Source organism: Aspergillus affinis (assembly GCF_023601865.1).
Source record: "Aspergillus affinis strain CMG 70 chromosome Unknown NODE_61_length_193485_cov_92_287067, whole genome shotgun sequence".
Lineage (NCBI taxonomy): Eukaryota > Fungi > Ascomycota > Eurotiomycetes > Eurotiales > Aspergillaceae > Aspergillus > Aspergillus affinis.
In genome coordinates, this window is record NW_026515842.1 from 121,253 (window position 1) to 146,239 (window position 24,987).

General features: G+C 46.7%; 6 protein-coding genes across 6 annotated transcripts; 2 read left to right on the top strand and 4 right to left on the bottom strand.

Annotated features, from left to right (window-relative positions):
- Nucleotides 1–1,719: 1,719 nt before the first annotated feature.
- On the bottom strand, nt 1,720–7,601 carry KD926_008988 (alpha/beta-hydrolase; the record flags this gene model as incomplete). Its single annotated transcript, XM_053101580.1, has 9 exons — nt 1,720–2,824; nt 2,874–3,640; nt 3,693–3,796; nt 4,399–4,519; nt 4,604–5,630; nt 5,697–5,882; nt 6,833–6,893; nt 6,951–7,004; nt 7,061–7,601. 9 exons carry the CDS (start codon nt 7,599–7,601, stop codon nt 1,720–1,722), a joined length of 3,966 nt encoding a protein of 1,321 aa, XP_052954868.1.
- Nucleotides 7,602–9,934: 2,333 nt separating this feature from the next.
- KD926_008989 (RidA family protein) lies at nt 9,935–10,336 on the bottom strand (the record flags this gene model as incomplete). The annotated part of the gene is made up of 1 exon (XM_053101581.1): nt 9,935–10,336. One exon carries the CDS (start codon nt 10,334–10,336, stop codon nt 9,935–9,937), a length of 402 nt encoding a protein of 133 aa, XP_052954869.1.
- Nucleotides 10,337–11,208: 872 nt separating this feature from the next.
- KD926_008990 (uncharacterized protein) lies at nt 11,209–12,105 on the bottom strand (the record flags this gene model as incomplete). The annotated part of the gene is made up of 3 exons (XM_053101582.1): nt 11,209–11,347; nt 11,425–11,502; nt 11,570–12,105. The coding sequence occupies 3 exons, from the start codon at nt 12,103–12,105 to the stop codon at nt 11,209–11,211; spliced, it is 753 nt and encodes a 250-aa protein (XP_052954870.1).
- Nucleotides 12,106–16,034: 3,929 nt separating this feature from the next.
- Nucleotides 16,035–17,643, top strand: KD926_008991 (fungal specific transcription factor domain-containing protein; the record flags this gene model as incomplete). Its single annotated transcript, XM_053101583.1, has 4 exons — nt 16,035–16,281; nt 16,453–16,517; nt 16,588–17,321; nt 17,385–17,643. 4 exons carry the CDS (start codon nt 16,035–16,037, stop codon nt 17,641–17,643), a joined length of 1,305 nt encoding a protein of 434 aa, XP_052954871.1.
- A 148-nt stretch (nt 17,644–17,791) lies between these two features.
- On the bottom strand, nt 17,792–18,571 carry KD926_008992 (alpha/beta fold hydrolase; the record flags this gene model as incomplete). Its single annotated transcript, XM_053101584.1, has 1 exon — nt 17,792–18,571. The coding sequence occupies one exon, from the start codon at nt 18,569–18,571 to the stop codon at nt 17,792–17,794; it is 780 nt and encodes a 259-aa protein (XP_052954872.1).
- A 2,017-nt stretch (nt 18,572–20,588) lies between these two features.
- On the top strand, nt 20,589–21,339 carry KD926_008993 (uncharacterized protein; the record flags this gene model as incomplete). The annotated part of the gene is made up of 2 exons (XM_053101585.1): nt 20,589–21,164; nt 21,226–21,339. 2 exons carry the CDS (start codon nt 20,589–20,591, stop codon nt 21,337–21,339), a joined length of 690 nt encoding a protein of 229 aa, XP_052954873.1.
- Nucleotides 21,340–24,987: the final 3,648 nt, after the last annotated feature.

A 24,987-nucleotide genomic window follows, 5' to 3' on the forward strand; every position in this document is an offset into this window, starting at 1 on the left:
ATATTGCGCCTGGTTTCGCTAACGGCCGACCCTAGTCCGTCCCTAGAGCAAGGCTCCAACTCGATCGGTGGAAACGGATCCACGGGCGTGCCGGTGGCCCGGCCCCGACGGTCCCGACCATTTTGCGTTCTGTGCTGCGATCTCTGGAAGTGGCAGATCGGATCAATTTGACAGCCACAGCGATTTCCCAACTTCTCTTATCCTCTACACTGTGCAGCCAACTTGAGATATACGTAAAATCAAGAATGCCGCCAAGAGGTCGGTATATGCGACGTAATCTTCAGTCTGGGAACTGCCGAAATGCATGCACGACGAATGCAGGGGTTGAAATGCAACGTTGCTAATGTGCTAAATTGCTAACAGCTTACTACTGCTCTAGCCCGAAGACGTCGGAGCTGCCTAGGCCGGACTAGCGTCAAGCCACGGCCATGGATGTCAACATGGTTCCTTAGCTTCGGCGATGATGGAGACGGGTGGGGACGCTGAGAGGCCTTGGAAATAATTCTGAGAGTTAGGGCCCAGGTCGGTCTCCATGGGTTGGTTGCTGTGAGTGGCCAGTGTTCCTACCTTCAGTCCCTGGTATATCGTACGATCTGTTCCCGTCTGCCTGCCCCTGTGACTTTTGGTATACAGCATAGAAGACTATTCAGCATCGTTTATATCGCATGAAACATCAAAAAATGCCTATAAGTCTCCAGTCCTCCAATTACCTCGGGAACCCGAAGAGACCGAGGAAACCTCGGTGCCATCGTACTTACTCCGTACTCTGTGTCATTCCAAATAGGTGAACCTCGGCCCCGAAATCCCACGATTTACCCGATTTTCCCCCATCCACACAACTGAACTCAAAATTCAGACTCCAACTGCGTCTTACGAATCTGCACATCTTCTCCTATTAAGATTTTACTTCCTGGCCACGTTTTTGATTCCATGCTCCGAGTCCGGTTCCTGTTCCTATTCCTGTTCCTGGTCCTGTTCGCAGTGTAGATCCGTCCAGTGTAGATCCGATGTATCAGGTGCTTGGGGAGTGTCGATCAGCTTCAAAGTTCAGTCAAACGGTCGGGGACTCCGATGTCAAGGACCGTTTGTCAATGTTATCATTCTTGCATCATATGGATTGTTATCCATCTCAGCTAAGTACATACGACCACAGGGTGTGGAGAACAGGGCTTCCCGTCCGCTCAGCCGTACTTAAGCCACACGCCGGCAGGTTAGTAGTTGGGTGGGTGACCACCAGCGAATCCCTGCTGTTGTATGTTTTTCGTTTTTTTGGTGTCTAATTTTTAGACCGAACATTCTAAGAGAGAGAAAGAAAAGGAAGGCTTTGCTGGAAAAGCCAAGGAAACATAATAAGTGCATTCAAAACAAGACAATTAGGTGTGTGTAGTAGTAGCATGACAGGAGTGGTGCATGGACAGAGGGAGAAACACGTTGAAAATATATTTTGTCTCCAGCCGCCGACCGTGGTTGTTTATTTTATTTTCATGATTTTGCTTACTCTTTGTTAGCTGCAGGGAATAGGAGAATGATCTGTAACGTTAGTTAATCGAAGAAGATATATATTTCTGTTCGACTATAATGCTCAATTTCAATAAGTCCCACAAAAATTGCACTGCATAAAACACCTCGCTTATGAACTAGAGCCTGTGAATGTGAACATTCAAGTTAAAGAACACAACACTTCATCTATACATCGCATATAAATATCATCTTCTCAAATCAAGTCAAGTGGCGTAACCACCAATCCTCCTTCCGCTTATAAGACTCATAGATAGTATTCTCACCAACCCACCCATGGCCCTCACCCTCGAATTCAACTACATCCGCGACACGTCCATGCGCATGCATAGCGCTAGCCATCATTCTCGCCTGTGCCACAGGAACTACCATATCCGAGGTTCCCTGCAACAAGAGCAACGGAGCCTTCATCTTATCGGCATAATGACACGGACTGCGATTCGTGAGCTCCTGCTCCCTATCCTCTTTCGCAGTTTTGCTCAGCAATATTCGGTCCACATCCTGACTCTCGAACTTATATGAATCCGCCTGTAGAGCCTTCACATCGCTGATACCGTAGGAGCTCACGCCCGCTGCCCAGACATCTGGGTACATATGGAGAGCCTGCAGGGTGAGGTATCCACCCGCGCTGCCACCGTAAATGCCCACGCGGGCTCTGTCAATCAGCTCTTCGTTGGCTAGAAATTCTACCGCGGTGACTGCATCGCCTGTATCTACTAGGCCCCAGTACCCGGAAAGTCGTTCTCGGTATTCTCGTCCGAACCCGGTGGAACCAGTGTAGTTGAGGGCGCAGACAGCAAACCCGCGTGTGGTCCAATATTGAATTTCCAGGTTCAGGGCAGGAGTGACGCATCCATTTGGTCCTCCATGGACGTTCATCAGGAGAGGGGGAAGACGGTCCTCGCACTTGAATTCAGGGTTGCAAGGGGGGAAGTAGAACATGTGTACGTTTCCGTCGCATAGTGGGCCATATTTCTGAGGAGCGGTGTATTGTCTGGCGATAGAGACGTATTCCGGCGCCAGATCGAATGATGCAGTCGACGTCAGAACGGTTGCTTTCGCTTCGAATGAAGGAGCGAGTGAAACCAAAGCTAGTTCCTGAGGAGAAGTTCTGGAAGCGCCGACGACAACGAAGGAGCTGGACGAAGCTCGAAAAATCCCATTGGCGCGAACCCCAATGTCAACGTATGGAAGTCCCAGGCTTCGGACCGACAACGTGGGAATGTCGATAAGAACAACCTCACTGGTGGCATGAGTGATTGCCGTCGCGACCATGGTCTTTTCATCGAGTAAGAAATATGTGGAACTGTGAGAGTCAGTTTGATTTATCAAATGGCGAATGACGCAGGAGTTACCTTCCCAACTCCCACTCAGCAGCCGCAAAGTCTGCGTTTTCTAGACCCTCGAGGGATAGATAGCGCACAGAAGCATCATGCACGTTGTATGAGTATAGCTGCAAATATCCTGTCTGATCGCTTGCAAAGTACAGTGCTCCATCCAAGCCCCATCGCGGCTGGGCAATGCTCTCCTCCTGGTATTTCCCAGCCACCTTAGTCACATTTTTCAGAGCTCCATCTGCCCACTCAGCGACGTAAAGCACGGTTCCTGTCCATGGCATGTCAGGATGGGTCCATTGAATCCATGAGACATATTTGCCCGACGGATCGAATTTAGGATGCGAGTAGAAGTCATCGCCTTGGGCAATGGTGACCTCGGTGTCGGAGACAATGTCAATCGCCACCAACGTGTTATGCACGTGAGTTGCCTGAGTCTCATGCGTCGCATCCCGGTGATCTTCTTTAATAGCAAGGATCCATTGTGTGTGGACAGGATGATTGCAGAAATCAGCATACCGAATGCCCTCGACTGCCGAATGAACAAGAGTAACCTGGCTCGACGCGGGATCCAACAGATGGATGTTGCAAGTCGTTTCATTCGTAAAGAGAACTTTTCCATCAGGTCTCATTAAAATGGAACCACCTCCGAGCTCCTGCACCGTTGCATGTGCACTATATTCTTTCGGCAAAACATCTCGGCTTTGTTCATTGAGATGTTGGATAATCGCAAAGCGTCCACCCTCGGTGGGATGGCATTCAACCGAGTATATAGCACCGGATGACTCCTACATAGATTAGAGATGCATCATCTACGCTAGAGGAAACGCGAAGCCTTACATCGACGACTACTTCATGCAGCGAAATGCTGTCGGTTGCCAACCGTTCCGCGGTGAGCGGGCTTTTCCATTTCCCATATGGAGCGTGAGACGGAGACATTTTCACTATTCGAAAAATGGATATGTGAAATTTACGCACAGGAAGAAAAGCGAATAATGAACAGAAAATGCAGACTTTCGAGATAACTTGAAGAAATTATTCTGACTCACCATTTACTGGACAAGCCCCACTGTCATTAATATTGACGTAATCGGTGTTTGGGCATAAGATTACATAACCACAGTTATGATTTAGTTATGCTAGAAATAAGTGTACAATTATTACAACAGAAAAGGTCATTGAAGTGCATTGACTTTAGTAAATCAAGCCCATGTCCGAAATGAAGAACATGGTGGCTAGATGACAGATCGCCACGCATAAATATGTAACCACATGCTGCACAATTGATACCACAGAGCTACTTATTTACGCTATCCTTAATATCATACCTTCCTCTCTCTGAGCCCATATTCATCACGAAGTATAAGCACTACGCTCCCTGATATGACTTCCCCATCGAAAGAACAACCAGGGCAAGGGCGCAAAGAACACTGCCAAGAAGCCCAGTAAGCTTGACGCCCAGCTATAGCCGAGGTTATGGTACACTGGGGACAATTAGAAATTACGGAGCACCTCGAAGGCAATGTAAAGAATTGGATGCACGTACGAGCGAGGGTGAAGAGAGGAAAAGAACCACCGATACCGTAACGGAGCAGGCCATTTGCAGCCAACGCGGAGGCCCCAAATTTGGCCCCGTACACACGTGTCAAATAGAGGGCAGTTGAAACCTATGAAAAAAATGTCGATGACAAGAAAGATAAGCAGTCAGAGAAGGGGCTGAGGGTTAGAAACGGGTATTCAAGGCCACGTACAAAAATCATGAGATTGGAGCAACCAAAGAGCCCGACTGCGATGATGCTACTCATCCAGTGGACATTACAGGTTGATGTCCACGCGAACCAGAACAAGGCGGCGGGCATAAACGGACTAGCCAGCATAGCGGCCCATAAGACCAGTTCCGGCGGTGGGGGACTGAGGCCTCCAGTGTGGTTTCGTCGATAGAGGGCCCTAGTATAGTGGTCTATCACGAGGAGAGCGAAGCATCCGAAGGCGCATCCCAGGGCCAGCGAGATAAAAACCAGTCCACATTGACCCGGAGTAAAGCCGTAGACATCGGTATAAATGAGGGGGATACAGGCAAGAAAACAAAATAGAACGGAGAAATTGAGCGAGGAGTAAAGAGAGCACAAAGCGACAATAGGCTCGGCCAAGAACATGTAGATCGGTCGCGCCAGGGTCACAGTCAGCATCATCTGAATGCCGGCCAGGCCTCCCGGTATAGGATTGGGAGGGACAGGCAGGCCTAGTTTGACGGCACGACGGCGGATGATTGGGTATGCGTAAGACTCCTGCGCGCCCATGCTGAAGGCCCAGCAGCTAGCCCCCAAAAGCAGCGTAGTCCACTGCGACCAGCGCCAGGTATTGTATTGTGCCACCCAGCCGCCGACCAAAGATCCAAGCGCTGGTCCCATGAAGGCGATAGTCATGAGGATTATCACGCCACGACCAGCTGCTGGCCCGCTCCACATGTCCATGATAGTCCCAGCGCCGACAGCCAGCGGAGCCGAGATGAACAGGCCCGCCAGCAGGCGGCACACCACTAGGCTGCCCAAGTTCTGGGAAAACCCGGCTCCAAGAATAAACAGCAGGGCGAAGGGGGTCATAACGAGGTAGATAAAGCGCCGGCCATGAGTCTCGCTGATGGGAGCAGCAATCATAGGCCCGAATGCCAGTCCATAGACGTACATGGTGAATGGCAGAAGTGACTTGGTGGCAGAGGTGTGAAAGTCGGCTTGAACATGTTCGTGCGATGGGGAGTAGATAGCAAGTCCGAATGATCTATATGCAACACGTTAGTTCAAATCCGCTTGCGACGACATATTGTGGGTCTACTTTGATGCTCACATTAGAAGACACAGGATTGACGGCACGGCAGTGTTGTAAACCTTTTTAGATAGATCCCAATTTTGCGCATTGGCTGGATCATCCTCCCATGCCGGGAGTTCCGTCTGAGGCAATGACACCTTGGTCTCAAGACTTTCATGGTTAGCGGTCTCCATAGTTTTTATTACGATTTTCAAGTTGGGAATGCTGCGTGAGAAGTTAGTCATTTATAACCATAGAGCAGCAAAGTGGCTACCAACATGTAGTAATCGGATGCCCGGCAAGGCGCTTCTTAGGGTACAGCGGGCGACCCACTATATCGGCGAGGTCTTCAATTACAAGGAATCCTTCTAGTGTGACATTTAATTACTCTCTTGTAATATCCCATATTCCCCGAGTCTAGCTTCTAGCCTGCCCGTTACACCCGCGCCCCTTACAACGGTAAAAAGTATAGATCCTCAAAAGGCAAATCTTAGCTTCAAACCGGCGATTACCGCTATCGCCACTTCTTCACAGAGATCGAGGACCTCTGAAACAGAGCGCCCTAGGTACGAGTAGAATAATAATAATGAGCCACCAAAGAGCAAGCTGGGAGTTCAAATGAGTAGATCAAGGTCCTAACCTGCTAACATCTCTTGGTTAGTCGCGAAAACATAATAATAGAGAGGGCATAAGTAGAAGCAGTATGGTAAGTAAATCAAAACCCCCGTATGTCATAGAATCCGTATCTCAGTCTCGCCGATTAAGCTGCAACTAACCGACTGAGCAGCTCGGCGGCATCAATCCCTAGAAGTATAGAAACATAGGAATCATTGGCCTACAATTATGTCTCTTAAAACTGGGCAAGAATATTATGCAGTCATCATTGATCGCTTCCATCATGTAAATGTCGGTTAAAGTACGCTTATGACAGAGTATAAAGGAACAAAGAAACATATTCCCCGTACAATCATTTCTTTCAGAAGAAAGCAGTTCCTACTCTGCCTGGTCTATATCGCTCGCAGAGGGGAATTGGGGTCCAAGCCACCTATTTCTTCACTGCTGCATCCACGTCTAAATTGTTCTTCGTCACCGCTGGAGTCCCGGAGAATAACATGCACTGGTTTATCCTTTTGAAATAGCCGACAGTGTCGCAGTCCTTCCCTTTAGCAATACACTTATCGATACACTCCTGCAGACCTTTGCCGGGCTCCTTAATTTTCTTGGGACCACCAGTAACTACGACGTCGGGGGTTAGTCGTTGGTGTATAGTTGTGAGACCTGTGGCTTACTTACTCTTGTTGCAGTTGATTTCCCAGTCATTACCACCACGATTATAGGCCTTGCCACCTAAGCTATGTTAGTGACTTATTATTGTCGAATTGTACGATAGGGAAGGGACATACAGGTGGGCGTAGATCTGGAGTTAGAACCGCTACCTGCACCACTACCTGCACTACTGGAGCTACCTCCAGAACCGCCAGTGCCACTACCAGTGCTACCAGAGCTGCCAGAACCGCTTCCTGTGCTCCCCTGGCATTTCTTCAAATCGGCCTCACACTGAAGCAGCTTATCGTCACAGGTCAAAGGAGGCGGAGAGAAAGGGCTACTCTTGACCTTCTCCATCACTATGGTGTCATACGACACCGGTCCTGTCCCAGGCGCCGTGCACTTCCAGCACGCACCCCAAGGCACCCATGTGATGAGTTCTTCTGAGGAAGAGGCGATTTCTTTTGCACAGTCATCAGGATGGTCAAAATTGCCCGAAATCTTGACTAGATTTGCAGTGTCGCAGCCCGAATTGCACGTGTATTTGAACGACACTCCATCCACTTTCTCCTGCGATTTGGGGGGAGTGGCCTTGCAAATGTCTTGATAGTTTTGATTCCCGTCGGCCAGCGCCGTGCACATCAACGGAATAATAGCAAGAAGAATCTGCGTGTTCATATTGAGGTAGGTACTTTGGAAATGAATAAGGAATATACCAGAGAGAATGTAATGGCATAGGAAGACGGAGACTGAGAAAGGGGTTTGTCCACATATGATGTGCTGGGTTAGGGCGTAACAAATAAAAAGTTCATAATTGTATTTTCGTCTAGCTGAAGAAGATGTGAGTTTGACCTCCCTATTAGTGCATACGAAACACTCCAACCCCCCGTCAACTTTGGTATATGTCGATCCGAATCACTCAGGGTGATGGATCGATCGACTTGTGCATACTCAGCTGTATTTGGAGCGTCACCGACAAGGACCAAGCACAGACTATGCTGCATGAGACAAGCAATTCCCATATCAAACTATGTCCGACCTGTGGGGAAATGTACTGCGCCATCCGCTACAATGCGGTAGTCGATGTAGCGCATATAGGCTTTATCTGATCTCTCGGACGAGACTAAAGATCGAGTACCAACAGCCGACATCGATAATAGTATATGGGAGACGTGCGCGTTAGATTGCGCCGAAGATCTCAATTTTCTGCAAGCCGTTGTCAGTTTATATGTCGTTTGCAGCACTTGAATAAATACATACATGATCTTTGATCCAGTGGACACCCTTAGGACATGATCTTACCTATTCCGAAGGAATAAAACGGTTTACTCCAGCTTCCTTCGCTGCTTCGATCCAAGGAAGTTGCAAGCTAAGATGCTCCCAGGTTATGCAAGAGATAAGGGTATCAATATCTTTTAGCTGGCTAATAAGCTTTTAACAGGGTCCGTCTAGATTGTAGCTAACGATACGAATACCTTTCGCTTTGAAAGTTTGATTTTTTTTGGCTATCGATGGAGGACTCTCGGGTGAAAGAAGTAATTTTCTATAAGTATCAAATGAATTAGAGAAGTTAGAAAGCAGAAGCAAGATAGGCAGCGTACAAAATCCGTAGATAAGGATAGTAATTCGCTAACTATCGTGCGGTCTGTGTTACCGGTGACATCAATAATCTCAATTGTTTGCGCGAATATTTTGAGAGAAATGCAGCAATTATGTAAGGAATACGAGAATGAATGAGGTTATGTGAATAGAAAACTTGGAGGGTTCATATATTCTCAATTTTGCTTTTTGTAGTCCATTAGATGGACATAGCAAAGGAACTATCTCGGACAAAATTTTAAGATTAGGAGCTGTCGTCCGAGCCAAATCAAGTGGTGCTCATACAGTGCTTCAGCGGGAAGCTTATTTCGTCCGATGACCCACTCACTAAGGCGCGGTATCGTGTCATTGTTACTCGGAACTGGTCAGTGAAAATCTCTAAGGGTAGCCTGCGCTAGTTCTCAATGCGAATCTTTCGGTATTCGTTCAGCGAGTGATGCTTTTGGCAATCGAGCGAACCTCGCGACTATCTATAGCTTTCATCAAGAACTATATGAAACAAAAACAAAAACATACAACAGCAGGGATTCGCTGGTGGTCACCCACCCAACTACTAACCTGCCGGCGTGTGGCTTAAGTACGGCTGAGCGGACGGGAAGCCCTGTTCTCCACACCCTGTGGTCGTATGTGCTGTATTTCACATAGAAATAAACTATATCGTAAACAGTATACTACGGTCCTCGAACAACTCACAACTCTTAGTATCTTTTTCTATAGTAAACATTAATATTTTTACAACCAAGTAGCTCTAGATGAGATAAAAAAGATCTTTCCTAGTGGATGAGCCCTACGTTTCTACTTTTAACTTAACCTGACATGATTCTTGAATAGCCTTAAATTCCTTTTACTGGCGGAGAGGGTATTATCTTTGATTCTTACAGGGGATCTGAGCGCTTTGGCAGAGGTGTGTAGCCTGAGGGGTGTGCCGGTAGCACTACTAGTAGTGCGTTCCTTGTGATATCAGGAAGTGGGGTGGCTTGTCGAATCGTGGTGTCACTGGTTGTAGGTAATGCGGGGTAATTCCTGTTAGACTACTCCGTACTGACTTGAATGATATTGGCTGACCCTCTCCATAGTCCAATGCGTGCGTCGAAAGTGCGACTGATAAGGAGAGCTAGAGTGGCCCGAACACCACTCTTCCAAACTTCCAGAATAAGTCAATGTGCGTCAAAGAGGGGTAAATTCTTGGCTGTTTCATTTGAGCAGACAGACTGGCAAGGAAGTCTCGTCTCCTGTGAACAGAAAACAATATATTCTATCTATGTGTGAGAAATGTCATACATCTCAAACATGACTCGCGAACCCAGAGCGAGCACTCGGATTTCTGATTATAAAAAAGCTTTCAATTGGCCCCTAATGACTTGGGAGATTAGAAACAACTATTGAGGTAACATCGAAAGAGTGATTCCCATCTAGGTCGCCTTAGCCTCGACCTCAATCTCCACAATCATCCCAGGAATACCCAGTTCTCGCACGCCCACGCAGGTCCAGATTGGCTGATGATTGGGCATAGCCTTCCTCAATTGCTGCACCATTAAATCGAACGAGTCCGCGAGCGAGATGTGGTAGCTGCGCACGGAGTACACGTCCTCCCATCCCCGCAGTCCCGCATCCCGAAGGTTCTTCTCGACATTGTGGAATGCTCTCTCGATTTGACCGGGAAGGTTATTCGCATCGATGTTGCCCTCATCGTCCCATCCACCTTGGCCGGAGCACTTGACGATATCGCCGACCCGCACAGATTGGGAGTAGGAGAACTCGCGGTTGTTCGTTGTGCCGACACCGGGGTAGTTGTAGTACTGGAGGGTAGACATGTTATTTTGTTCTTAGATGTGTTGGAATACGGTACTGGGTCTTAGTTAATAGTCGGTCGGATTAGGGGGACTGGATATTTGGGAAGACGCACAAGGTTCGGATTCTGGGATATTTAAAAGACCAGGTCTGTGACGGGGGAGCCTTATATATATACACCATTCCATTATGAACCCCGCTCTGTCCATTGTGCCTGTTTCAATGCACCTTGGAGCAGGGACCCCTGTTCATTTTCGGGGAAAATAGGAAATGGTAACGTTGGGGTACGTTAACCGGGCCGTAATGGTATTATACTACCTATTTAACTATCTCTTTTACTTGATATTCTAGCTATCCCGATCCTCGTAAATTATATAAAACAAAAGATATAAACGCTGAATATCTGATAACTTGAAATGTTTACATTCTAATCATAAATAATGATAACTAATCCCTGATAGACCCCAAATACTTAATTACTAGAGGAAGGTATCTTAAATTCAGTACGTGAAAGATTCTATACAAGCACCTTTATAGACTACCTTCATGATCAGGGCATGGCTGTCCTTTCAACCTGATAAGGGCTGTTCGATTAACACTCCCCGTAGTGTGATGCGCAATCAGAAACAGGTCCCGCGCATCTCGGACTCCGCCCGTATTAGGAAAAAGAAAAACAACATCGTGGAGCATAAGTAACACCCTTGTGTCCCCAATTGTTCAATTAACTTGTTTATCAACTCCTTAGATGTTCATACAATCTTGGATGCTCCTAGTCACCTATATCTCGAGCATACCACTCGACAAATCAATCCCATTTTCCATTAAAGCCTAGCACCTATCCATGCCCTTGATCCATATGAGAACATACATGGTCATCCAACAAATCCTACCACCATCAAAGTTTCCAGCCTTCGATCCCCTTAGGTACCCAATCCGCCTCCCACCATTTGACAGGTTTTGGAGGAATGGCTAGCTCCCACACTGCGAACAGTGTCTCATGCCAAGCATCATCCAGAACCATTGGCATAGTGAACCTAAATCCAATGATATAACTCGAAAGGGTGATTAGCTCGGTAACGTCGGGTTGGCGAAAGCGACAGCAGAGACTCACACTGTACAATTCTTCTGATCCCAGAGCAGATGATCCAGGCCACAATGTAGGGGCTTCAGACCAAGATCATAAAGCTCCCTATGATAGGCCAGAAAGGGTGAGCATCCATATAGAACACATCGTAAGAAAAGACATCCGATCTTACTTGTACGCAGCTTCAAAGGCCTCTCGCACCCCATCCCGCTCATTCCTATCCAAGGACCAAAACATTTCATCATCGAGACGAACCCCAGGAAGCTTCTCCCACAGCATATAAGACATGTATCCTCCCGGAACCAGCCCAGTAACATCTTGTTTCGTTTCCTTGACGTCCAGACATCTCGGGAGATGCTTTGCGCGCTTGTCCCTAAACAGGGCCAGAGCTTCGATGTCATCATGAGTGCGACTACCTGCCTGTGCCGACCGGATGGCATGAGATGCATTTTCGGTGCCTAGGTGCGGAACTTGCATGTATACTCTGAGGAAGGCTTCGCGGGATGGCTCCCGCACGCTGCGACAGAGGAAAGTCGCTTGGGAGTAGGACGGGGTTGGGGGGTCGAGTGTTTCATCCTCGTATTGCCCGATTTGTTGGTGGGGGTGTTCGAATATGAGTTCAACGATCGCCCATCTGGAGGGATATGGTCTTTCGAAATCGACGTACTCGTGGACCCAAGTGTCGCTGAAAAAGGTCAGGTAATCCATGATGGAGATGGAAGCGTGTGTAGCGCTGTTGAAGAGAGATGTGGAGGGTGGAGGAAATGAAGGAGGGACAGAAGATTAGAAAGTGAAGTAGTGAATGTAAATAGGTGTACCTATGTCATAGTGAGAGACGAACCAATAGATCAATCAAATGCATAATTTGCTTATGCGGGTTAGTTATGTAGATGAAATGACTAATATAGTTAACGTAACAATCGGTAAGCGAGTCGGCCACCTTGGCCGGCTTGGCGGGCCAGCGTATATACCTATATGATTCTTACACCAAAAATGAAGCTCTTCATATATAAGTTAAACTGTTTAGAAGCCCGGGAGTAGATAGTTTGATTCGGGCATCTTGTACGTATATGTCCAACAACATGATACTGACTACACCGCGGCGGCGCCCGCCGACGTGGCTGACTATCCAGAGGTCCTGTATTACCAGCTGCTTCCTCCGCAGCCTGCGCGTTGGCGAAGGCCTCACGGGCTTCCTGAATTGTGAAGCCATCCAGACTATGCATCTGGGGTTGATTGCGCTGCTGCGTTCTTTTTCGTCGTTCAACAGTCTCACGAAGTTGAAGGTTTTCATGCTCTAAGAGAACCGCCCGATTCAAATCTCTGCTCCCTTAAAGATGTATGATAACGCTGTTTGCATGGGCGAAGCCGGGGAATCCGCTTGTTGAAGTAATTGAGAGATTGTTGACTCATGTTTCTTGAGTTACTTCAAATTTAAAGGCATTTTAGTAATAGTTGAAGTAGTTCCTTGGCTGTTTCGCCGGCTCTCCTCTCCGTAGAAGATGAGGTTATCCAGAACCTTTGTCGGGTCAAAAGGAACAATTCCGGAGGCTTTGAAAGCACTCTGGATATTGGCCTTCTTAAAGGCTTGGACGTGGGCTTCTAAATAGATATCAAGAAAGTCAACTTTATCAATATGATGATATCCTGTTTGTACAAGCCTTTCAATAAGATTGCTGTAGGCCTTTTTAAATGGTGAATAGCAGGCTATATCTGTCAGGGTCCCTATATAGTACGTTGACTGAATGACCTGTTGGTCATTCATTGTGCCTTTTTGGCATGTAGTGCAGTGGTAAAGTCAACGGCCCGGTGCCTTACAATATCCAACGGTTGACAGAGATGAGAGGAATTAGCGGGCATGCAGATCGGTATAATATCATATTAACGACATATATTATCAAATTGAGGTATTAAATCGGAGTCATGTCCGTCAAGGAGTAAGAGGCTATATTGACCTGTTCTCCGGTCCTTAATATAAGGAATAAAGTGTTTCTTGAGCCAGTATTTACCGATTTTTTATAAATCTGCATCTCTGATAGAGTCTACCGCTATTCAATGAAACAGCAAGAGTGGACGCCTTATATGGAAGCATGTGGAGGTCAAGCAGCAATTCTACCCACACTAATAATCTAAAGGATCTGGTTATTGTCACCTCCTGAGCCAAGGACTTCCCGATACGAACTTCCTGATATGGAGGACCCTCCGGTAGTACATAGAGGATAGATCCTCCCTCATAGATAGCCTTTCTTCTCCATGGGAAAATTCCTTGACTACGAGTCATAAACAAACTAATCTTTTACTAGGCTCCTTTGTAGACCGTCACACTGGTCACAGTCCGTGACAATCTACAATTTTGATGAAACAGGCTTCGCCATGGGCCTGGTAGCTACTGCTAAGGTAGTGACACGTTCATCCTGTGAGGGAAGGCCCTTTCTTATACAGCCTGATAATCGGGAATGGATAACTTCAATTGAGTGTATTAATGCCGCTGGATGGGTGTTATTGGCATACTTGGTAGTGAAGGCAAAGACTTATATACAAGCCTGGTTTGGAGGCAATATACCTTCATGGCGTATCAATATATCGCCAAATGGATGGATTAACCGGGTTAATCAACGGCATATTTCAAAACAGAAGGACAGAAAGCAAGCGGGGCTTGATTTTGTCTCTAAAGCGTAAAAATTAACAAAAACAAAAAAACGTACAACAGCAGGGATTCGCTGGTGGTCACCCACCCAACTACTAACCTGCCGGCGTGTGGCTTAAGTACGGCTGAGCGGACGGGAAGCCCTGTTCTCCACACCCTGTGGTCGTACGTGCTAAAGATAATTGAACATTTGTACCATACATCTTACTATTCTCTTTGGATCTGCATAACTGTGACGGTCTACAAAGGAGCTTAGTAAAAGACAAGTTTGTTTATGACTCGTAGTCAAAGAATTTTCCCATGGAGAGGAAAGGCTATCTATGAGGGAGGATCTATCCTCTATGTACTACCGGAGGGTCCTCCATATCAGGAAGTTCGTATCGGGAAGTCCTTGGCTCAGGAGGTGACAACCAGCCTCCAAAGACCTTCCTTCGTGATACCCTATGACCTAACTACCCGATCGGGACTAGCTTCAGAGCTGTCCCACACATATTGTGACCAGCTCCTGAATAGCTTCACAACCTAGCTTAGTTTCTTCGTTGAATGCATGCCCTACATTCTCGCGATTCCTTATCGCCTGCGTAGCCGTTCGTCACATAGATATCTTCATCAGCAATCCCGTACATGGCGATAGCGGCTTGTACACGTTGAAACCAGGCTTGTATAACCTTAGGATCCTCACACTTCGCCCGTTTATAGCTAATCGGACGAGAAAACCGACTTTTCAAGGAATCATGCCGGGAAATGAAGTTATATACCCATTTCATGGAGAGGAAAGGCTATCTAGGAGGGAGGATCTAGAGCGTCTATATACTGCCCGAGGCTTCGCCTCAGGCAGGAATGCCTGCAGAGCATCCAGGAAGGTTCCTGGATGCCTACCGGAGGGTCCCTCGATCCTATAATAACTAACCAGAACGTTCCTCCGCACCGGGAAGTTCCCTGATTTCAGGAGGTCACACCGACAAAGGCTGTTGCATCTTGGGAACGCTTCCGAATTAAGATTGACGCCATATCACGGACCTGGAACTGTCTCGGCGGCGCGCCGCGTTGATCCAACGAGATAATCCATTTAACAAGTGATTCCTCCTCCAACGGAGTCAATTTACGCGAATTAGCGCGTGTTTCCTTGCGAAAAGTAATACCATTTAAACGACCTTGAAGTGTTGAGCGAGGAACTTGAAAAACACGAGTTGCTTTACCATTGACTTGATTTGACACTTCTGAATAGTATCAACTGCTAAGGAGAGTCTTCCCTCTTGTTCCACCGAAATTTTTGATGATTTAGGCATTTTTGGATGTTTGAATAGTCTTATTTTTAAAGAGGCGGTAATTCTTGTTGGGATGGCCGACTCGCTTACGTGGCCGACTCGCTTGCCGATTACGTTATGCCCAGTTTGTCATCTCCCATTCACCTTCCATCTTCATCTCGTTCATCTCTCGTCTTTACCCCATTTTTTCCTTCCTTAAATAACAAATCTCGCCACGATCTCCTAATTATTTGGATGGCATGCCTGTGTCCAGGAGGGGTCGGCGGCGCAAGGCATGCGATTCTTGCTCCAAGAGAAAAGTACACTCCACCCATGCCCATTCACAACACAATGTGAAATTTCCCTTTCCTGGAATTCCCAGGTGCTAAATACTAACAGATTCAATGTGATCGAGAATCCCCACAATGTAACTGGTGCAAACACCATGACGTCCCTTGCACATACGAGAGACTGACCGATACGTATGGGACAAGAAGGTGAGGAACTCACCAGTGAATATAAAATCTTAATATAGTTTCAATATCAAGCCGGATGCCTCGGACCTGATCGATTTGAATTGAAATAGAGACGTTGTTCACGGTCCAACAAAAAGCCTACCTCCTAGCACTGGGCCTGTATCGATTGACAACCGCGTGGCACCTGAAAACGTGAGTTCGACTTCACGTCAGGAAGATGCTATTCCAGAAAATCAATCGGCATTGTCCCATTCCAATCATGTTTACATGAACCTTCTAAATGGCCTGCCTTTAATGTCTGAAGAGGCACAGTCTTGGATTCAATCCCTGGCCGGTGAAAGAGTGTCAGATGAAACACTCCGAGCTCTACAACTTCCGTGGCAAAACCGTAACCAAAAGCTTGAAAGTGATGGGACATCCTACACATGTTCTGAGCTTCCAAACCGGCTGTTGGTTGAGCAGTACGCTTCGAAATATTGTTCATCGTTCGAATGTCTTGTGTTTCCCGTGGTTAGTAAGTCACTTTTCGCAAAAACACTAGATTCGGCCTACGGACCGAGAAACGTTTCTGGCTCGACCAATGCAAGTGCTTGCGTCTTTTCATTCCTCGCATTAGTGTCTTTATTTGGAATTGATGACGGGATCATTGGAAGCGATACTTGCAGGTCATATGTATTGACTGCAGAGGCGCAAGTCCCTCGGATTCTGCATGAGAGCACCGCCGAAGGACTACAGGCTTTGGTTATACTGGTCAGTAACCGTTGCTCAAGTCATCTACTTATCTCCTTTCCCTTCTCAAAATTTGTTAATTATCGTTCAGATTCAATATCACTACTTTATTGGCGATTTGCCTTCCGCTGAAGCCCTTGTTGCAGCTGCCAGTCGTCTCGTCTACGCTCTTGAGGCGCATATTCAACCAGGACCGCCCGTTTATCGCAAGAGTATTCCTGAATGCCATCTACGGGATCTTTTCTGGTTATGCTACTCTTTCGACAGGGATATGGCATTAAGAACGGGCCATCCGCCCACGATCAACGATGAACATTGCGATTTGACACTACCAATGGGTTATGAAGAACGACAAAACTCTAACATCCTGAGCGATGACATTGAGATCAACGAATCCACTCTTCCTTTATATCCCTGGGACCCCCGGCTTTCTAGGATCAAGTACTCCACCTACAATGGTCTCTACTCTGTCCGCGCCCGTCGCAAATCACAACCCGAGATACTAGAGTATATCCGAGCTCTTGACGAAGCTCTAGAGCAATGGAGGCAATCTTTACATCCCGATTTCCGACCAACGTTGAGTTTCTCACCCGAGACGCCCATCAACGCCAGAATTAATACGCAAGCCGTCATGCTTCGTCTTGCATACTATCATTGCGTCGCCATGATTCACCGAGCCGTCGTCCACTGCAGGGAGCTGCCGGAAAGTCCGCACAGCCGGTCGGGGCGCGTCGAGTCAAGTATCAGTCTGTGCGTTGATGCCAGCAGATCTACATTGACGTATTTACGCAAGGCACTGCCCGTTGTGGAAGATGAGTGTTTCTGGTGAGTTCCAATTCCCTCCAGTAAAATCTGGCATCATATAATTTACGATTCTTCCACTGGCAGGGTTGTTCTTTTCTATCCCATCACAGCGATCATGGTCATGTTTTCAAGCGTGCTCGAAGACCCACTGAACAGTTCCATAACGCATGACCTAGATATCCTAGGCGAGGTCCCAGCATTGATCCGGCAGACTCCTATCCGCGAATTCACCATCGCCGAGATGATTCACCTAGAGTCTCTAGCTGATTTGACGGCCGAGTTAGCAAAGCTAGGGAGACTTGCTCAGGACAAAGCTTGCTCGAGCATGGAAAGCTTGAACTAACGCGGAGCACAGTTCTTTCGGCCCAATACATTTAACAAATATAACAGATATCTCACCACTCAAGACTAATTGGCCAAAGTCCGCTCCAATCGCAGGTATATACATGCACAAGAGCAACTAAACTATACACACCCCCGTATAAAAAAAATCACTCAATATCCTCAAACTCCTCTCCCAGCTCCAACCCCCCAACCCACCGCCTCACCATCTCAGCAAACTGCGCAGCCTCCTCAACATGCCACGGATGTCTCACCCCGCGATGCTGCACCACCCGACTCCCATTCTCCTTGCCCCCAACCACAACACCAAACATCCATTTCGCACTTTCCGTGCGATCCGCGATCCCCATGGTCGGTTTCGTCGCGGCGATCACGAGCGTCCTAACCGGAATATCCTGCAACACGCGCGGGTTCATAAGCGTCCTCGCGACCTCCGCAATAAGCGCATATGAACTCTCCCCCCGACTCCACTGCCTAATCTCGACGGAGGGTTTGAAAAGCAGTTGCAGCGTATGATGCAGCGCATATATGGGCACCGTGATGAGGGGAATCAAGAACGTGGGCGGTCGGAAGGTGCTGTAGCCCGTTGCGACCAGTGAGAGGATCTGGCCCGGTCGTGCGCGCGCCGCCATGTGTGCGGCGATGTGCGCGCCCAGACTCATTCCGATGACGTGGGCGGCGCCATTATGTGCGTGATCGGCGATCAGCTGGAGGAGGTGTTCTGCGGCGAATTCCACGGTGAATGGGCTGATGTGCGTGGATTGGCCGTGGGCGGGGAGATCGGGAATCAGCAGATGATAACCCGCTTTGGTCAGGGGAGAGGTGACATCCTTGTACTCGGCGCTGCTGCCGCATGCGCCGTGGATGAGGAGGATGGTTTCATGGCCGGGGTTATGCGACTGGAAGAAGAGTTCCGAGTCGAAGGTCATTGTGGAGACTTTTTATGTAGGTAGTATTGTCGAAAAGAAAGGAAAATCAAAAAAAGAGCAGACTCAATGAGTTGTGGTTTGAAAGGTGAAACGAAAGATTGGGGGCGGAGTGACCGCAAGGATTTCGATCCTTCCGCCCAATTACTTACTATATTTAGTGAAGTTAAAGTGTTGGTTGGGAAAGAGAAGAAAGAAAAACAAAAAAGAAAGGAGAAGAGAAATGATGCGTCGGCCGGGAGTCGAACCCGGGTCCCTTGCTTGGAAGGCAAGGATGATAACCGTTACACTACCAACGCTGGTTGATATTAATAATCCTATTTTATTGGTCTATAAGCTTAAAAAAATAATTAGTACTATGATCCAGAGAAGCTTTGTTTGGTTTGGTATGTCTAAGAAAATAGGCGAAGATGCTCTATTTACGAACATAGTTGATATTTTGTTGGGTTGATAGTCAGATATCTTGTGCTTGTGGTGTTACTAGTGTTGTTCGAGGAATGTTTCTGTTAACTATAGTCGACATCTGCGGATATATATCTCGGGTCCTGAACCATCACACTCTCAAATGCGACTCTAGCAGCAATGACCGCAGAATGGAACCATAATATCATGGAGGTCAGTCCTATAAAATACTGTTCAATTAAGCCCTATCCTGCCTTCATGCCACAAGGTGAGACAATACCCTGGAATGGTCTGAAGGCTCTCTATGAGCGTGTTCGTAGCCGCCCTTGGTTCTGTAGTTATTGATCTCCGTAATTAATTATGACCGCTATCTATGATAATATGGGCATCCAAGATACCTAAACCATCCCCAATCAAGCTGCAATGATATACAGACTTTAAGGTATGGCCTGACCACTTTCGGGATCTACGATCCTTTGTCTTTCTACTCGCGTTATTTCACTCGTATGCTGCACTCTTTCGTTTGCCGGGAGGTATTCCGGGGAAAGCCTTCCTATTTCCTTCTGTATTTTGATATTCTATATCGGACACCAGCAATTGCAAAAATTACTTTGGAGTTATGCTCCATATTTAATGTAATAAATGTTGAGGAGGTGCTCCAAGCCCTTCGCCCCCATTGCCATATGTAGACTAGCGCCACCCACAATGGCTTCCTAGATAGGGATCTCTCGATCCATCTCTCTTGTATATCACGCACGTTGCATATCTCAAAAAAAAAGGGGAACAGTTAGCAAGACTGATCTCATCCTCGTCCGTCAATGGGACGAGAGCCAGAAGACTCAGCCCTCAATCAACGCGAGACAGCAAGGCAATAAAGGGGTTGTTATTCATTTCATCTCTTTTCATGAGGGTGTGAATTATCTTTGAAAGTTGCATACAGGAGATGTAGATGTGATGACCAAGCTGAAAATCCTGCATCTTATTATCCCAAATAGGAAAAACCCAGCGCTTACTCATTTAACATTGGAACAGCCACAAGGGAAATCCATGGGACCACTGGGGCTTCAAAAATGTTGATCAGATAAGGAACACCAGTCACGGCCCTCAAATCGAGTCATCGTGAGAAATCGGTCTGAATATGGTAAGATCGCCCTATGCGGTCATCAGTGGCTGGGGGCATCGTCCCTTTTCTGACAGCCAAATGCCAATCTCAGTTTATTCCAAAGTGAGGTTAAATAATATTAAACGACCCGCAGAGACTGGGCGGAGCGCGCTCACCTATGAAATGAGATCATGGCGTGGGAGACTAAGACGTAGCGTGCCCGATGGCCCGCTGTTCACGCCTGCGCTTACGGGCCTCCCGTATTTAAAGCCTTGCGCCTGTGGGCAACTCGTGTTGCGTGATTGAGGTTTGCACGCTAGTTGTTTCCACTATTCTAAGGATTTCCGATAGCCTTGCCATCTGGAGAAGAATCCCCCACATGCGATCGAACCGTGCTCATATAAAAGGCCACAGAATCACGCTGGTTTTCTAGAACATGTCTAAACTAGAAAGAAAACCACATTCTCTATTTGTTTCCACCCCGAGGCTTGACTATTGCCCAGTCTACTCGACATCATGCCGTCAGATTCAACGCTCGCAATGCTAAAACAGCCGCTCTCTATCCGGCCAGACCATGTCGCCTCGCGCCCTACATCCCTGGTAGTTAAACAACACACCAAGGCCTTGAAGGCCGGCGACTTCACGGTATCCACCCGATCCGATCATAGTTCCGATTTGGAAACGCTGTTCACCGTGGACGGCGAGGTTGCGTCGTTATCTCAGCGACGACATGTCCGCGACGCCTCGGGTCTCCCTCTCTTCGAGATCCGTCGCAAACGAATGGGAGTGACGTGGTTCGTGCATCTTCCGGGAGACAGCGACAGTGAAGAGGCGAAGCCCATCGCCACCATCGCGCCGAGATTACACGCGCTGAAGGACAAGTTCGACGTGCATTTCAAGAATGCTAGCGGGAACGGAGAGGACGTGGTGCTTGAGGTCCGGGGACAGGATATCTGGAAGTACAAGACACATGTCTACTACAATGGGTCGTTGGTGATGGTGGTGAAGTTAACCGATATGGTTTCTGTGTACTTGCCGATTAAGCGACCGAAATGGGAGCTGGAGGTTGCGGAGGGGTTTGATTTGTCGTTGGTGAGTACTGAAACTAAACCTTTGAATCTATGTGAGGGAGATAGCTGACTCGTTCTATCAGGCGGCTACTATCGGAGTTATCTTAGCGGCACTGCTGTATCAGGTCCTGATGCACTCGACAAGTGCTCCGAGCCCGAGCAGTGAGGAACCTGGTGAAGGAAGCCATGGAAGGTAGTAACTTTGGTCACTCCAGGAGGCTTTGGGGAATGGTATTTACTAAGAGCTGGCTCAAATATTTCTCAATGTTGTTATATTTCTTTTCGTTTTGTGTTCAGATACGTTGTGCGTCTCCTGAATCAGTTCATCTAGGTACGTAAAATTCGGAATTACGGTCAAAGGTCGAACTACGGTAAAAGCTAGACTTACGGTAAAACCCCGCTACGGAAAAAGTCCGCCACAATAAAAGTCCTCTAGGGGTAACACATTTCCTAGGGTGAATATTTCATGTTTTCTTTTGCGAAAATTGAGGGGCTGGGTTCTGGGGAATTAAAAGTGTAATTATAAACATAGGGGAGTATGTGCAGTAGATATGATAACTGAATCCAACGAAAAAAATGCACAGACAGAGAGAGGCAGGGAATGTAAGGTTATCTGGCTAACTATTTCTTCCAAAATCAAGTTTCATTAGAGCCTGTCGAGCCAACTTCCGCAAGCATACTTAGTTGGTTTAGGTGAAAGCTTATATGTTACTAAATTAAGTATATCCAGTCACTCAATTAGATTGGGCCTGATATTTTAGCCTACCCAAGCAGTTGTCATTCAAAAGCTCCATTTCGTATTAAGTAGCACTTCTCGATCTAAATTATGATTTTATTTTATGTTATCTTCTTTTCTTGACTTGAATGAACATAGCTGACTTCCTTTGCCCTCGGCCCCAATATGATCGTCTTAAAGATCCTTGAGAAAGGTAAGATATGATATCAGTAAAGTAAGTGATTACCCCATTCAACTAATATATCTTACAATCAATATTAAGATTAAGTAAGCCTATGACAAAGTCCACTCCCTCAGGAAAGGATTGTAGTCGTATGCTAGATTTCTTTTCGCACTAGAATTCCATTTTCATGAGTCGACGATGCCAACAACTTGGAGGGTCGCAATGTCTTTCTACAAACGGTCGCTCGTGTCCCATGACAGCACCGGTTACGCACCGCATCCAGTCATCTGTACAAGAAACATGTTCCTGATGACTCGACCGAGGCCCGCTGAGCTTTCTTGATTTAATATGTTCACTAGTGCCGGTTTGAGTCGTACTCGATGGATGTCTGCTCTTCAGGAGCGGTGCCAAAGTTGGCAAACAGGCGGCGACGATGCCGACGGATATCTCGACAAAGGACTAGAAAGCCGCGCCTACTGCTGTCCCTATTGTTTGGGGTTAGTATTTCCTAGGCTATTGTTTGAATACAGGTAAAGAATAGGGGCTTGGCAATCGATACGGACAAGTTGGATCTTTGATGCTTAGGTGTGTTATGGCGATGGCGCGGACGATGCCGAAAATACAGACACTGGGAACGAGATTCGTTAGATCTATTCAACGCAAGAATGGGCCGAGTAATCTATTATTATAAGAGAAGAGAACTTACACTCCTCCCAGTAGGAAAATACAAAGTACCTGCACTTTGCGAGCTGTTCGCATGCTCAGTTGCAGAACTGGTTTTATTGGTGAGGTCAATATAGCCACATCCGTGATGATATTGACAACTCTAGAGACCGATGAGGAAATTTCAACAGCATAAACCCATAGACGGGGTTAGCTAACTCACGCTAATGCGATGAAAGGTGGTTCGGTGTTAATGCATGAAGGCCCTCCTGTCCAGAGATCCGATAGCGGGATGCATTGTAGCCCGGCAATGAGGATGACGGCCAGGTTATATCCTACCACCACGACAGCTACAACCCAGGAGATATTGATAAGCCACCGAGACCGAAATTGTCGACAGCAAAATAGAAGAATTGATATTTTCGTCAGCATAAAAGTGGCCGAGTAACTGACAATGGCGACAACTAATCCCTATTTGGACGTGATCAGTAATGGCGTCGATCAATCTAGTCCTCGACGGTGACCCTTATTCCGACAGAACATTCTACTTATCCGTTTTTGATTCTATTAATTGTATCCTTAATCCCCGAGTCTGGTTGCAGCAACGCTGCCAATGGCTCGGCTTATTTTTGGCAGCTCCTTGCAAATATTCCTGCTTACACATCACCAGGAGACATTAAACATGAACTAAGTGTCTTATATGCAGTAAGAAAACTTCAAACTATAGGTAATCTGTTGTCCATATTTATGGGCGATGTGCTTGCGAGAAGAATGAATGACGTCACTACACTGTAGGATACGAGGCGGGACTTTGGACTCTGGCCAGGCTGTGGATTCGGTTCAGTATCATACTTCTTCACTGCTATTTGTTTCTCTCTGCGAAGAGAAAGCTAATTTGCTTGTCATGTCAAATCTTAAAAAAGTCTTTGACCAAAGCATTCTCCCAACAATTTGAGCTAAAGGACTAACGGCACTTGAAAATATCATTACTCTTTCTTTCCAAAGGGCCACAAAAAGAAACAATGTGTTTTATAATACTGATCTACGGAAAAAAAAAAAAAAAAAAAAAAAAAAAATTATTTTCAAGCAGAACTCTGAAAAAGTCTTCTTTTAACTGTCCTCCAGGTAGCCATAAAACTATGCATACTCAATTTGTGCTAGGGCGCAGGAGTCTGTATCTGATCCAGCGATTGTCCGATTCAAGAATTGTCTGATTCGGGGATCATCTACCAGTTTTTCTCCCTTGAAACAACTCCACCATCCTCTAAAATGTTGCATATGTAACCCTTCTCGCCAACAAATGCCAGCGGAGACAAACGAAAGTTCATTTCACATGCCTGGTGTCATCTCTAAGAAGGATTTATTCATCTAGTCCTGAGTATAACCCTATATGCTTTGGGTATTTCGGCACACTCACTTAGAATCATTATCGCAGCAAAAAGTTGATTTTAGAAGACGACATAACATTGATTTTTATTTTATTTCTTTGTAAACTCTAAACCTTCACTATGTGCCACTATTAGGTAACCTCTAACAGTCTATATTTGCAAACTTGCTGCCCAGACAAAGCTATCTCAACTCCTTTTCCATAAATGCAAGCCAAGACTTGAATATGGTTCCTCGTTCCCGGGCTAGTCGCCATTGGCATTGCCACCCCATCTCCTGCTAGCGAGATAGCCCTTCTTCTTCCTTTATCTTTCTTATCCGATCTATCTCGTGACGTCCAATACGTAGCAATACCGATGTATATTTACTTGCCTACTAGGGAAAGAAATCACCGACGATGTCGACCTTCCTAAACTTGGCAACGGCCACTAGAAAGTGACTGGTTCTTCGGAGGTCATTTGGCTTCTCCTGATATCTTCGCAACTTCTGCAGTGCCATCGGAAAGCGCCTTTGAAACAAAACTGATGCATTTGTTATCCGTCTTTGTAGCTCTTGAAGTAAAGCTCCAAACTTTCTTTCATTCAGTTGAAGTCAGATTTTGCATATCGTATGGATAATAACTCCCTCACACCTAAAAGGGAATGAGCGTACCCGTGACATCCCAAGCCCTAAACCGATGGCCTCCTCGAGACCTTTACAGTGCTTGTCAAAGCCCCACGAGTGATCCTCGGAAAGCATTTTTTTTCGCGCGCTCTACAACACAGGCTATGTTCCAGCTAATCTTTTGTCACAGCTAATCGAAAGTAAGCCCTTTTACCGTTAATTTCTACTCTACAATGTTGATTACCATAGGTGGAAGAGATACTAATTCATACATTCACCGAAATTGGGAGATTT